Source organism: Manacus vitellinus, unplaced genomic scaffold, assembly GCF_001715985.3.
Source record: "Manacus vitellinus isolate BGI_N305 unplaced genomic scaffold, ASM171598v3 scaffold_39_pilon, whole genome shotgun sequence".
In the NCBI taxonomy this organism is placed as follows: Eukaryota; Metazoa; Chordata; class Aves; order Passeriformes; family Pipridae; genus Manacus; species Manacus vitellinus.
The window spans coordinates 5552643-5566835 of record NW_021940534.1 but is presented as its reverse complement, the minus strand read 5'-3'; the positions used below and the strand labels follow the sequence as shown (position 1 = coordinate 5566835).

At 39.0% G+C, this 14193-nt stretch overlaps 1 protein-coding gene across 1 annotated transcript in view; it reads right to left on the bottom strand.

Annotated features, from left to right (window-relative positions):
• ELOVL2 (ELOVL fatty acid elongase 2) overlaps positions 1 to 14193 on the bottom strand; it is a 49734-nt gene that overhangs the window by 20020 nt on the left and 15521 nt on the right. The window contains exons 2-3 of the mRNA XM_018077704.2: positions 5503 to 5566; positions 64 to 251 (exon numbers count right to left, since the gene is read on the bottom strand). Coding sequence (XP_017933193.1) covers positions 64 to 251; positions 5503 to 5566 — 252 coding nt within the window. The remainder of the gene's footprint in view (positions 1 to 63; positions 252 to 5502; positions 5567 to 14193) is intronic.

Genomic DNA, 14193 nt, shown 5'->3' with positions numbered 1-14193 from the left:
ATTTCTGCTAAAAACTGTGTATTGCTCACCTTTCTCATCCTCACTGCCTGGAAGAACACTTACCTCTATGAGCATGTAGAAGGAGAGCAGTGTGATCCCAAGGTTATACACAATGAGGTGAGCCCTGAGAGAGAAAGGAGGCCTGTTCTTCATGAACATTTTGCCCAGCCATATGCAGAGTAGATATGCTCCAGTAAGGAAAAATGTGGGAAGGTAAGAGTCCAAAAGGAACCATCCTCTAACTCTGGCATCTAAAAAAAATCACACAGAGCAGGCAATTAAGAAGGCTGTGGTAAAGTATTGCTAAAGTAAGTCAGAATACATCATGCAAAATTCTGCTTAAAAGCCTGAGAGGTAATCTGCCATGTTTTGCTCACAAGAGCTATCCATTCACTTCACCTCACCAAAACTGCATGTGAATTCAGAGAATGTAGGCTGAAAACTGCATGGAATTTCCTAATAATTTAAGGTCATTTAAATCACCTCATTTTAATAGTAAAGAGAAAATGGAAAAAAAATTCTTATAGGCTTAAAAATTTAATCTAATGTTTTAACTTAGTATTTATTTAAATCCTATCTTAATCTGCTCAATGGACAATTTGCAGATAGCGTTAAATACAAAATATGCATGTAATATTGCCAGGTCATATGTTATTTTAATTCTGTACTTACCATAGAGGTAGGAAGGTATATAGCATTTGCTGGAAAATATTTATACAGGGGGAGGACTCTTCCAAAACACTAAATATGAAAAGCAAGTGGCAAACATGTACTTTGATGGTTATCAAAGATCTTTGTCTGGGCAAGGGCTTGCTTTCTCACAGTTTCTGTCCTACTTGCCTGGTCCTAAAATGAAATATTAAGGTCAAATCCTGCTTGCCTTATTCACACAAGTAATCCCATTGGCAGTAATCAGATAGTTCAGTGTATATGAGCAAAGCCTAATCCTAGATGCCAATCTGGAGGCACAACTTTGTTGTCATATGAGCAACTGTATGTCAAGAGCAAAAGGAGTGTGCTTTCTTTTCTTTTTTTTTTTCCCCATGATGGAGCAAAATCTAGAGTTAATTTTCCACAGCAACAATATTCAGCCATTTATCTGTGAAAAGAACAAGGGGGCATCATGGCTAGTTTTCAGAAAATTTACTCTAGATCTGTCATGACTTCTGAAGTAAGTGAAGAAAGAAGTCAGTGAGAAGTAAGTGAAGAAAGAAGTCAGTGAGGAGCTATTGCGCAGGTCACACAGAAAGTAGTTCTTTTTGCTTTTAGGAAGATGTTTTTGCTCTTAGAAAATGTTTTAAATTACTTAGTTTATTTTTTACAAAGAACCAAGATTATGTTAAAAATTGTAAAAGAAAGGGTATTCACAGTGCATGAAAAAAATATTTTACTGTTTTTCTGCCTGTGTTGAATTTGGAAAGGACTGGTCAATGGATGACACACAAAGTAAATGTGCCCAAGCATTTAACAATTGATTACAATTTTGCTGTACTGTGTTCTTTCTAACTATTCTTTCCTTAGAGGTATATGCATACAGGTATATGTAAAGTGAAATTTTAAGTGTTTTAGAGTAACCTACTTATGAACCAGGCTATGAACATCAGCTTTCTTTTTCATTACACTCTTCCTCCACTTCTCCCCTTGCTTCCATGGCAGTGGCTGTAACATTCATCTGTTGAATTTGGATTCCACGAGGGATGTTAGCTCTTTCACTGGAAAGACTTTCAACCAGGCCCACACTACCATGGAAGTCCAATGTTCTCCTGGGTTTGACTCTCCATTTTGGACTCCCAAAAACCTCTAGGAGTAGAGAGGTGTGGGTAGTCACAACAGCACAACTGCCTATTACAAAGCACAATCCATCCTTATAGGGTAGCCTTACTTTGCCGTGCATTACCAATCTACAACACCTCTTTTCTGATTTTGGATCTCAGTGCTTATTAGGATCACCTCAGTGTGATAATAAAACTCTTCCAATACCCTCTTAAAGCTCACAAACCATGTCTGAAACTCTGGAATGAATGTTTTTGAGGTGATTCTACTCCCAGGTTGGCTCTTAACAGGACTGAGTCATAGGACAGGTAAAGGCTGTGCATGTAAGTGTTGATGTTTTAGGAGTATATGTTTTAAGAGCATAAGGATTTCATTTATTTAATTGGGATCCTAAATGAAGATGTAGAAAGCAGTCATGTCAGCAAGACTGCTATCTAAGGAAAGGTCTCCCATCCAAGGATTGCAACACTTGGTGCATAAAGGTTATGTGCAAAAACGCCAACTGGCATTAGTAGATGACAGAACTGCATGTTTGCTCAAAGAGGAAAAGTATTTGGAAGAGTTCAGAATACAAACTAAACTAAATAGAATTAAATTCTGCCACAGCATGACCTCAGAAAGTTTCCATATTGCTCTGAGTGGCCACAAGCATGGGCTGATCCATACAAACCCACAATTAGTGTGCTTGTTCAGGTCACCATGTTAAGTATTTTTAAGTTCTGTACTATTTCAGATTCAAGAGAAATTGTTAAAACATGTAGCCTTCCTGATCATTGTCCACCATGACCTCAATACCTTGAAGTGTAAGACAGTTACTGGAAGAGAGTGGTTTATAAACAGCAGCCCAGGAATGTGACTGTTTTGTTTCCACTTCCGCTTATCCCTGAACGACAAGAGGAGGGAGGATTTTATATGTCAGGAAGCGGGAGGAAAGGGAATGTATTTCAAAAGAAGTTATCAGAAGAAGGAGAGATGAAAAGTATTTCTGTTGACTGACAGTTAAATCTCTGTGTTCAAATACTGTAAAAGTACGCTGTCAATAGCAGAAAGGATTATTTTTACAATATTGAACTTGCACAGCATCTGAGATTGAGACCAAAGCAGTGAATAAAGCCCCAGTGGGAAAGCACTGGACTACAGTACGGGAAGGAGCAGGTGCCCACAAGCTCTGATCACTCCGTGAATAGGCTCATTCATGGTCACTGGCCAGGATGTGCCAAACCCTTGGGGTGAAATCTTGGCTCCTTTGAAATGAGTGGCAGGCCTCCCAGGCTCTTTAAAGGTATCAGGCTTTTATCAATGAGGTTTAGAAACATTTTGATTCAAGTTTCTGTTTGATTCAAGTTGGCCAGTTGGTGTCTGAGTAGATTCAGACCTTTTTAGGTGCAGAGAGTAGATGGTTTTGCACCAGTGCCTTGCTACAGATCATACTCTATTGAGGAGGAGTGCTTATTACTTTTTCATAACTTTAATAAAATATATCTCTTCTTGATTACCTCTGTTTCTTTCACAAGGAACCAGTTAACTAGATTTACCTCCTGCAATTCAATACTCCTTAATTTTCATAATACCAAACAATACTCTGCAGATGAAGATGACTCTGGAAAAATAATCCCTTACAGAACAATCGAGCTATTTCACTCATTCTAGATCTGCCTTGAGCCTACGAACAGTATCAACGAACAAATTAAGAGATGCAACTGGTGGGCATCTATATGGCTTCTATTCCCTGACCCAAAGGACTTCATCTGCTACTTCAAAAGCAAACATTGAGGTAAATCTGCGTGCAAAACCCAGCTGATACCAGTGAATTAAGGTACAAAATACGACTATGTATATAAAATCTATCCTTTTAAGTCACCTTGCTGCTATATGAATTGGATATTGTTGAAGAAAATTGGTGGATAGAAAGAAGGGGAATGGTTTGTGGGTTTAGATGTTTGGGGAAGCTCTCAAATTCATTAGATATTCATCTGTGAAGTCATTCAATTTAAAACTGTTTGCAGTTTATTGTGAATTATTTATGTGAATTATTTATATGAATTATTCATGTGTATGAACACACTGGAGGGAGCAATGTTATTCACAAAATGTATGATGCTGTGTCATTTTACCACCAGTTAAATGAAAGATCAGAGTGAAGAGGCATGGGCATGGACAAACAAATGCTATCTTCAGCACTGTTGTCCGGAGAAGGATGGTGATGTACTTGGCAAGCAATACAAATAATATTTGTTTAATTGAAGGGCTTTCTAAAAGCCCAAAGGGATCTGTGTGCTATTCTGAATTGGATTAACTACAGTTCATTCCTTCAGACAATTTGTCTGGACCGATAAGGAAAGAGGAATGAAAGAGAATATCACGGCCATTTGGGGAAAAAAGCAAAAACAAAAACAAAAACAAAACCCACAAACAAACAAATAAACAAAAACAAAAAATCCCAACCAAACAAAAAACCCTCACAAAACAAAACAAAACAAAACAAAACACCACCACCAACAACAAAAAAAGTAGTACTTTCATTCTTCTGATTACATTTCTTTGTTAATATTAAAATGTACTATTGTAGAAGCCATTAATTAAATCTATTCTGTTTTAACCACTTCTGCTGCTGTTCCCAAGCTCTTCAGTGTTTCTTCACTGGAAATCTTTCTTTTAAATTTCATATCTACTGCAGAGAGGATGAAAAAGATTTTGTAGCCATCCAGCCAGCCATGAAAAATGAGAATTTCTTGGTTTTACTAACACAATATCTTTCCCTTTTCCTTCTGATTAAGCAAGAATTATTTCTGGGACATGGAGGACATTACTTCAACAAATCAGGAATCCATAACAATATGTCCATCCACATGAGCAGCTGTTCCAGATTTAACCATGGGAAAAAGTTTGCAAGCCAATTCCTGAAGTTGAATGTTTAAATCCAGCCCTATCAACAGCAAGGTGGCCTTGCAGGGACCTTCTCTGAAGACTGTGTTGTCTAAGCTCGGCCTCACCCCTTCCCTTTATTTGCTTGGTTCTCTTAGCCCTGACTTTGATGCTCTATCCTCATCTGCAGTCCTATTTCAGGTTTGGGTTTTTCTTACCATTACTTGTTTCAGTCCTAACAAAGCATGAGGAACCTCCGAGCTACAGTTATTTAGGTTATTCTTGTCCAAACTATGCCAGAAAGCAATAACGGGAAGTTGACAAATGCATCTGTTCTTCTATCCAGTCTACTGGTTTATTGAAATTTTGGATGTGATCCTGAAGGCACTTTAATAAGTAGCTGGACCGAACAAACTGGATTATGAATAAGAATCAGTCCCAAAACAGATTTTCTACTTTCCAAAAGATCCAGTCTTTCATGTTTTTATTCCACATTAGGATGTAAAATTGAATTCCTTTGATATTCTCAGAAACAAAGGAATCCCAAATCTAGTGACTTTTCTTTAAGCTTAAAAAAATTTTTAAAAATTGTGTGTCATTTCTTCTTCAGCTTCAGTATAATCTATGATTGGTTTTAAATTATATTACAGATAATATTATGTCAAATACTCAAAATAAAAATCTATTTGCTTTTTATAATTGTAGTGCATGGATAGATTTCCTACCACAATGGTGTGTTCCTGCAAATACTATGATTCTGCCTGGTTTACATTTTCAATGATAGAAGATTTATTAGAATTTTTTTGAGTGGTAATCTGGAAAGGTGTTATTTTCTAAATGGGAAATGGAAGTGGAGCAGCTTACCTCGAGGTCCAAACATATAGTCCACAAACGCGTTTACTTCCCGGTCAAAAGCTTTCAGGGTCTCCTAAAAAATATGGAAAAGGATATGTGACAAAGACATTATCTCACAGCTCACATAGAGAATACATTTAAGAAAAAATCTCCAATAAACTAGTAAAAAATGTGTCATGCACAAGTATTTCCAAATTACTCAACCTCATGTATACTGAAAAAAATAACAAACCTTCTTAAAAATTAATTTAGGGCAGATTGTGGTCTAGATAACAGTAGAAGCCTTGTTACTGGAAACTGCCCAAACCAGAACTCTTTAAGAAGAGAAATTAAGGTTTTGCAAATGAAAAACAGCAAGTATCACAGTAAAGCCATCTGTGGTGGATGTAGTTTTCACTCTAATAAAGATGCTTCTGTGTTTGTTTTTGTTATGTTTCCTCAACTGAATTGTTTTGTTTTGCAGAGAGGAGATGGCCATTCCTTTGGTATGCTTCACAAAACTGCCTGGTTGCAACCAGCCTAGTGACAGCACATCAACTGAATATCTCGATGCTTTGTGCTTAAAGAAGGAAATTTTTGAGGTGAGCCAACTGAGATTTATCTAAGTCAGTCCCCAAGTTCCTAAAAAAAAGTCTGCAGAAGAACCTAGAGCTCCAGTAATGAAGTTCAGCCCATGTAGGGTGGCAGGAAGGGCAGGGTTACGTTACAGAGGTATTGTGTTTTGAGTTCTAAGTCAATGAAGCTGCTAAGCTGACAGTTTTAGCAAATTTGTGTCTCTTTGTGACTGAGTTGGGAGCTAAGCCATGACCAACACAGTCCTTCCCTCAGTTGGATTTGTGACCTCTCCAAAACATTTCTTTCCAGACTCCAGTGCTGAGCAGTGGCTTCCTGCATGCTGTTGCCTGAACAACTCTTTGCCACAACCTGAGGTCAGCCAGGTTCTTCCTCTCTTCCTCCCAACAGTGCCCTACTGTGCTCGATGAATTAATTTCAGCACTGAGCAAATGCAGCCAAGATGAGGAGAGAGACACAAAGTGAGCATTTCTGCAGGGCAATGGGCTGTGGGTGCTTTTGAATGCTAGGTATCTCCACAACAACCTGGACTGCAGACACCATTAGCAGATTTGCCCATGAAGAACCATATTTGCACCCTGGAAGGTCCATCCCTGGTCTCTGCATTCCTTTGCTGGGACTGGATTGTGATCTGAACAAAGACAAGTTCCTGGCACTTCCAAGCCCCTTCCTTCTGTTTTTTCCACTCTTACATTTTGATCCTCGGGTAGTTCAAAGTGGACAGATTTTATGTGAATATGCGGCAGCAAAAGGTTTTGCAGCATCCTAGGCTGTAAACGTCTGTCTCTGCAAGATGCTATTCCATTTATCTTATCTTAAAGTAAAACCCAGCAAACCCCCCAAAACTATAAGTATATATTATTTTTTAGAACAAAAAATAAATGACTTGCTCAAAAGGAAGAACATGAAACCAATGACTCATGATACAAAAAGATTTCTCATACTTTGCAGCACCGAGGACACCAATCTAGCCTTTAGGAAAGTGTCCTGGCTACTGCCCCTAGGGAAAGGCATTTTCTGCATTTCAAACAATTTCCTTAGCAGCCTAACGATGGCTTCTGTTACAGGAGGTGACTCAGTTTCCAGGTTCCAGACTTGGGCAAACAGTCTGCTGCCATTTTTACATCCTTGAGCTATGCAGTTGCTCTGCTGTTATTTCATGATGAAGACACTGCTGTTTGGGAAATGCTGTGATGTGCCCATCTGCTTCAGCTATTTGAAACAGAGCTACTCCTGTGCTTGATGGTTTTGTGGTTAGACTTAACAGACTGCTTTGTTAAAAATACTGTAATGGGTTCAAGTGAGTTGTAGGAATGAGTATACAAAGCTACCTGTTTTCATGCTTACAGTATATAAACAAATCTTACATGTCAAGAACAAAGTAAAAAAGTAAAAAAAAAATGTATATTCTTTTCATATTAAAATATTGTAGAGAAAACTACTCTCAGTTGCATTGAAATTGAAATTAGTGTATCTAGCACTTAGATGGAGGAATTCAAGTATTAAAAAAGAAAGAGCAGAAGGAAGATGTTAATGAAAAAAAAAGCAATCATAGAATTGTTTCAGTTGGAAAGGACCTTCTATGTCATTGAGTACAACCATTAACCCAGCACTGCCAAGTCTACTACTAGACCATGTCCCTACATACATTTACATGTCTTTTAAATACCGCCAGGGATAGAGGCAAAACCACTTAGCTGGGTAGCCTGTGCTTGACAACCCTTCCAGTGAAGAAATTTTTCCTAATACTCAATCTAAATCTCCTCTGACACAACTTGAGGCCATTTCCTCTTGTCCTGTTGCTTGTTACCTAGGAGAAGAGACTGACCCCCACTTGCTACAACCTCCTTTCAGGTAGCTGTAAAGAACAAAGTCTCCCTTGAGTTTCCTTTTCTCCAGGCTAAACAACCCCAGCTCCCTCTGCTGTTCCTCATCAGACATGCTCCTGACACTTCCCCAGTTTTGTTGCCCTTCTCTGGGCACACTCCAGCATCTCAATGTTTTTCTTGTAGTGAGGGACCCAAAACTGAACACAGGATCTGAGGTGTGGCCTCACCAGTGCCAAGTACAGGAGGACAATCACTGACCTAGTTCTGCTGGCCAGACTATTGGTGATACAAGCCATGATGCCTTTGGCCTTCTTGGCCACCTGGGCTCACTGCTGGCTCTCATTCAGCCAGCTGTCGACCAGTCTAGGTCCTTTTCCGCTGGGCAGCTTTCCAGTCACTCTACCCCAAGCCTGCAAACTGCATGGGTCTTGTTGAACCTCATACCATCGGCCTCAGCCCATCGATTCAGGCCTCCCAGATCCCCCTGCAGAGCCCTCCTGCCCACAAGCAGATCAACACTCCCACCCAACTTGGTGTCATCTGCAAAATACAGCAAGACTCCTTTTTGCATTGGTTACTGTTTTAATTGATCCAGCTTGTGACAGTTGACCTCTTACACCTAGCTAGGATGAACAGAGAGTGTGCTGAGTAGATGAGCCCTTCTGAAGTTAAATCTACCTCCTCATAAGTGTGTTTAAATGACACAGTGGGGACTTGCACCAGCTGACAGCCCTGTTCCCATCTACTTAAATTAGCACTACAATTCAGTGCCTGGTTTCCTTTCTTTCATAATTGGAGATTACAAATTTTTCTAGGAGGTACCACAGAGAAACAAATGAACTTCTTAAGAATGTCCCAGGCTTAGCCTCCCTTTCAATTTTTTTACAGCTTATCTTAGTTTAAGGGAAGAAAAATAGAGATTTACAAGATAGTGATTTGCAAGATTGTTAAAGAAAATATATTTGTTTATATACGTAGTACTAGTGTTAATAGTTTGGAAAAGAATAGTTCTTACTTTAAAAAGGGTAGGTAATTTTGTATAAGCAGTCCTGTCACCTTCTTGTCAACATTGCTACAAGAGTCTATACTGTATTTCTGGAGTTTAGAATATGTCCTTAATAGCCCCTGTGGGTAGATCAGATGTAAATGTGTTGCTCAACATGATCTGTCATATTGCTAAAGAAAAGCAAATAAAACCAGTCTGAACAAATTTACATGCTCAGACAACTCACTTCTCTCTGGCAAATCACTGTAATAGCCTTTATCAATGAAGGTATTTGGTTTACAAGGCTGAAGATTACCATCTCTCTTATGTTGTTTCTTCTTTCGTACAGGACATTGCCCTGGGCATTAGCAATGCTAGCATTTTGGCAGGATTTTGGACAGATTTGTGGAAGATCTATTTACCCAAAATTATAAGAAAGACATTAGGTTGTCTGAGCAAATCAAATCACCCAAATGGAAAGATGGGGAGGGAGCATAATGCCAATGATGATAAAGCGACAGAGTTTCAGTATTTTTGCACAGAAATGTAAATAGGTGAATAAGTAGCACAGTGCGTGTAAGTGAATTAATATTTTATGCTACTGCACTTGAAACATAATTTCAAAGTCATCAGGTGGGTAAAAAATATATCAGTTCTTGTTCTATGTTTATATATCTTTGTTAGTGTTGGTCTTCATTGAGAGACCAATGTCTACTGGTTTTCTAGTCGTTTTAGTAAAAGTAGTGTGACCTATGTAAAAATTAGGTAACAGCTATCTAAACAGTGCAAATATCAAAACACCTTTGATTTGGCCAAAATACCTTTGATTTCTCAAAATACCAACATTCTGTCATTAGGTATTGTCTACTGCCCACTGAAAGACTGCTTCAAGTGATTTAAGTTTCTCTTTATATAGCTCTAGAAACCAGGCTATGTGGATCCAATGGAAACACAAAAAAGCTTTCTGAAATAAACTTCCCACAGATGCGTAAACTGCATTCAAACTCATTTATGCTGTCTGGAAACCATTTGTATTACTGTTTTTTATTTTTTCATTCAAAAGCCTTACATGTCATTCAGTGTCTCAAAAATCCAAGATAATGGGTTACTTGTTCTTATACAGCTACACAGAAATTACAATACTCTGTACAAAACGAGATCTCATTTTAGGTTTCAAAGAAAAAACAGAAGTGGGTGCCAGTCTCTGCTCTCCAATACAGCTTCTGGAAGCAACTGTAGTATTTTAAACAACCCTGATAGAAAATATATACAATATATACAATTTTTATTATTTCAATGGCATTTTTTCCTTAATTTCCTGAAGAGTTCTGCTCTGTAAATAGTCAGTGACTGAGAAGTACTCGAATTATTCTGAATTTACCAGCACTTTTAAAGAAACTGATTTTAGATGCCTGCCTGCACATATTTAAATATACAAATATTAAAGAAGTTTTCAGAAACTGTAGTGTTGGCTCCAGAATGGCTGAAATAGTGGATGAAATGAAGCAGAGGGAACTCAAAGTAAAACCTAGAACTGCTTATAAAAGAAATTGTTTATCTTTTTATTGCTTGGAGCATTTAAAATTACTCTGGAACAAAGATGTACAACGGGGGACAATTCTCCACCACAGATTGCTTCAGACAACCCTTAAGGTTTTTGTCATCTTTATTGTTCTTGATTTTTGTGTTATATCTGTAGGGTAAATATGTGTAAAAATATCTCTAAAGAAAGCACCTGTTTATGAATTATTATACACAAACTGCAGCAAGAAAGTTCTCCTAGTGGACTGAGTCTGGAGATGTGCCTGTATAATAAGTGAAAAATGTTTTGTAATGCTCCTATTTTGCAGAAAATGGTCAAGAATAGCTAAGAAAAAGAACTACAGGTAACTCCATCTAAATATATGGTCATTCTTTTAGAATTTCAAGAAAAGAGAGATGTGTATCTTTGTTTTGGAAATGCAAATTGTGTAATACCTTTTAATGTAACACAAAAATCTCTGAAAATATGGTACAGTGGAAGAAAAAACAAAAAAACAAAAGAAGGCTGTTCCAGCTTTAGCACAGAAAAGAAAAAATGAATGGTCTTTGCATGCTTCTTTTCTCTTCCTGTTTCTTCTAAAGGCTTTCACAATAAACTGTAAGTATTCCAGGAAAGAAAGATGTTCTTACTGCGGTCAGTAAATTATGTTAAAGATTTCAAAAGCAGCTTTGAAGATAACACAGAATAGAACCATTTATATTTTAGAAATATATAGTATTTCTAAAAGATTTCAGTGAGAGCCATGTCTGATCTGAAAACAATTTATTTGATTTTCAATGTTTTTCACCCAGATCATATTTTATTCCTATTAATTTTTCATACCATGCAATATATGATTCATTTCATGGCTAAAGCTTGCATACATATATGCAAATGCCTGGATATTTTCCAATAGATATTATCAAATGCAGCATTTTTTGTGAAAAAAAGGACAATATCTTTGCAGCTGAGAGTTATATTTGCATGTGTTTGGAAAAGACTGACTGCAGGTTGGCATCCTATGTGAGACTGGTAGCTTCCAGGTCTGACAGAGCAAATTGGTGGGGGAACTGAACCATCAAATGGGCTGGTTTTCTCTAGAGGTAATTGAGAACAGCTGTTTGAGCAAGGATTACAGCCAGAAGTGCTGAACACCTTCTCTTGCACTGATTTAGTCGCTGAAGACAGAGCTGAGTTGATGAAGGTGTTACTGAGGGTGAAAAGATAAGGGAAAGGTGGCTGCAAAGGAAAGGGAGCCTTGCAGGTTTTCCCTCAGTAGCTGCTCAGGTTACACGACCTGCAAGAAAATGCAGTTTTCAGTGGATTCCACAACAAGAAGACTGGTTAGCAATTTCTGATATGAAAAATGAATGGAAGGATGTGAAGTTTGGTAAGCATGGAAAGACACAGCTAAATGTAGCCAGAGATTTTGTCTTCAACAGTTATGGCATTTGGGCTGTCTAGGTGGCTTGATTTAAGGTTCTGTTACCTTATTGCTGTTCAGAGAAATTTTACCACAGGGTTCAGCAGTGCCTGCTGAGAAGCAGGAGGCTGGCAGCAGTATTTGCACCAAACCCGAAGCAGAACATCTGACTGATTTGAATGCCTAAGTTACCAGCAGCATGCTAAAAGATGCTACTTACATGGGCAAACTGAATTTCTTTAATTTCGTCTTCATTTTTAGTTCTGTGTTCTCTCTACTCAAACAGATTTTGCAAGGAAGAGTTAAATCTTCAAAGAGGTCTGGGGCATAGTGTTGTGCATGATGCTGAGGTGTCTTGATGAGCTGCGTGGTCCCAAGTGAGATGTGTAAGCTCACTATTCAAGGCACAAGACCTGGCTACCTGACTCTCTGCTGCTCTGTGCAGACATGCACTTGGAGAGGGCACAGGAGCTCCCTTTCTGGAGGGTGGTAACTAAGCAGCTGTGGCTGCCTGCCTCTGCTTGCAACACACAGCCAGAAAGTGTTTCTGAAGCTGGGTACCTACACAAGTTTTTCCCCTTGCGAACACAGACAAGATAAGAAAGTGGTACCTGGATACAGGCAGCAGCCAGCATGCTAGGTGTGCCTGGGACACCAGCATTCACACCTACTCTCTGTTTAATCTGTCAGTGGACTTTCAGCTTGTATTTTGAATCTGCCCTGAGCCTTAGACTAGCAGTTAACTTCAGAATTTATTTCTTCAGCTACAGCTCTTGTCTCCTTAAGAAATACTTTAGTACATGTGTGAGCAGGGACTAGAATCCAGATGTTGAGATGAATGACTTTGGTTCCAATTTTTCCCTTTTCTTTGATACTGGTGATGTCTGAGTACTCTCAAAAATTTAGAGGGATGTGTCAGCCCCAGCAGTTAAGAGAGTCATAAAAAGATGTCAGATATGAGTTCAATTTAGATTGAGTAGTTTGACCTTAAAGATCATTTAGTTCCAACTTCTCTACCATGGGCAGGAACCTTCCAGTAGACCAGGTTGCTCAAAGGGGAAATCTTTCCTCTTGAAAATATATACCTCTGCTCTTTGGGGTGTTATAAACTGGTGTTTTGGCAAGTATCCCTGTGGACTCCATGTGTCGCTGGTGAATAATGTCACTTTTATACAGTTCCACTTGTGCTGAAGGTACTTTCTGGGGGTGTTTCCACTCCCAAATCAGGTTGGAATATTAAAGCAATAGGAACTGTGAACACAGGAAACATCCCCTGTCATTGTCCACAGTGGAGAAACACCAGAGAGTCAAAACAACAGCTCCTCGGGCAGATAGAGGCTTCCACAGAAAAGAGCAAGGCCAGAAGGGACTTGGCAAAGACCTCTCCTAACTTAATTCCCATTTTCTGTTAAAGCAGCTAGTGGCAGAAAGCCAACCCATCCTTCAGTATCTGTTCCTGTGTTATCTTTCCTTCTGGTGAAAGGGAAGCAGATGACTTTGACACTTCAATGTTGAGAAACTTCCACATCTTCCTCTGTGGAGTGTGAGTTTGGGTGGCCTCCATATGAGTCAGAGGACATGGCTTGCTTAACAACCCCTTCCTTAGGCATCTTGCAGCTCTTTGACTATTATTCACAGAGAGCATTAAGAGAAACAGTGGCCTATCAAAGGCAGAGCCTTTGCCTTGCTGCCCATGTGGTACTTGCACCCACTCACACTGAGGAAGCAGAGCCTTTTGGTGAGCTTGCTCATTGCCCCCAAAGCAGCACGTACATGCTTTCTGAGCTCCAAGCAAGGCTTCAGCTGGTCACCTCAGAGTGGGAGAGTGACCCAAGGAGATGAGCTGTGCTTGGTCTTCCCCAAAACACGCCTGAGCCCCATCCTGCTCATGGTTGTAACTGCAGCACAGGCGCACACCTCACACCAGCTGCAACCTGTCTCATCTACAGCTGTAATATCCACCCTCAGTGCTGATTTTTTTCTTGGGTTTTACAAGTGTGAATCTATAGGCAACCCATGCTGCTGCTGCTGCAATGCTTCTCTGAAACAACAGCTTAGGGAATGATAAAATTTTCTCACACATAAGGTGGTTTTGGAAAAAGTGATAGATAACAACCCAATGCATTAAAAGGAAAAAAGAAATTTACTTTTGGACATTCCTAACACTTGCCTTTCTAAAAATTATGATACAAAATGAAGATCAAACTGTAAAAGCTTTGTGTTTATGTTTTCTTCTCTCTTCCTAACAAAAAATACTGCGCTTTCTTTTTCTTCTCCCTCCAAAAAGACTGAGTTTTAACTCTTGATACTGTAAGGTTTCACTAAGTATCCCAGCTCTTATGGCTCTCTGAAAATGCTAGGTTTTAGC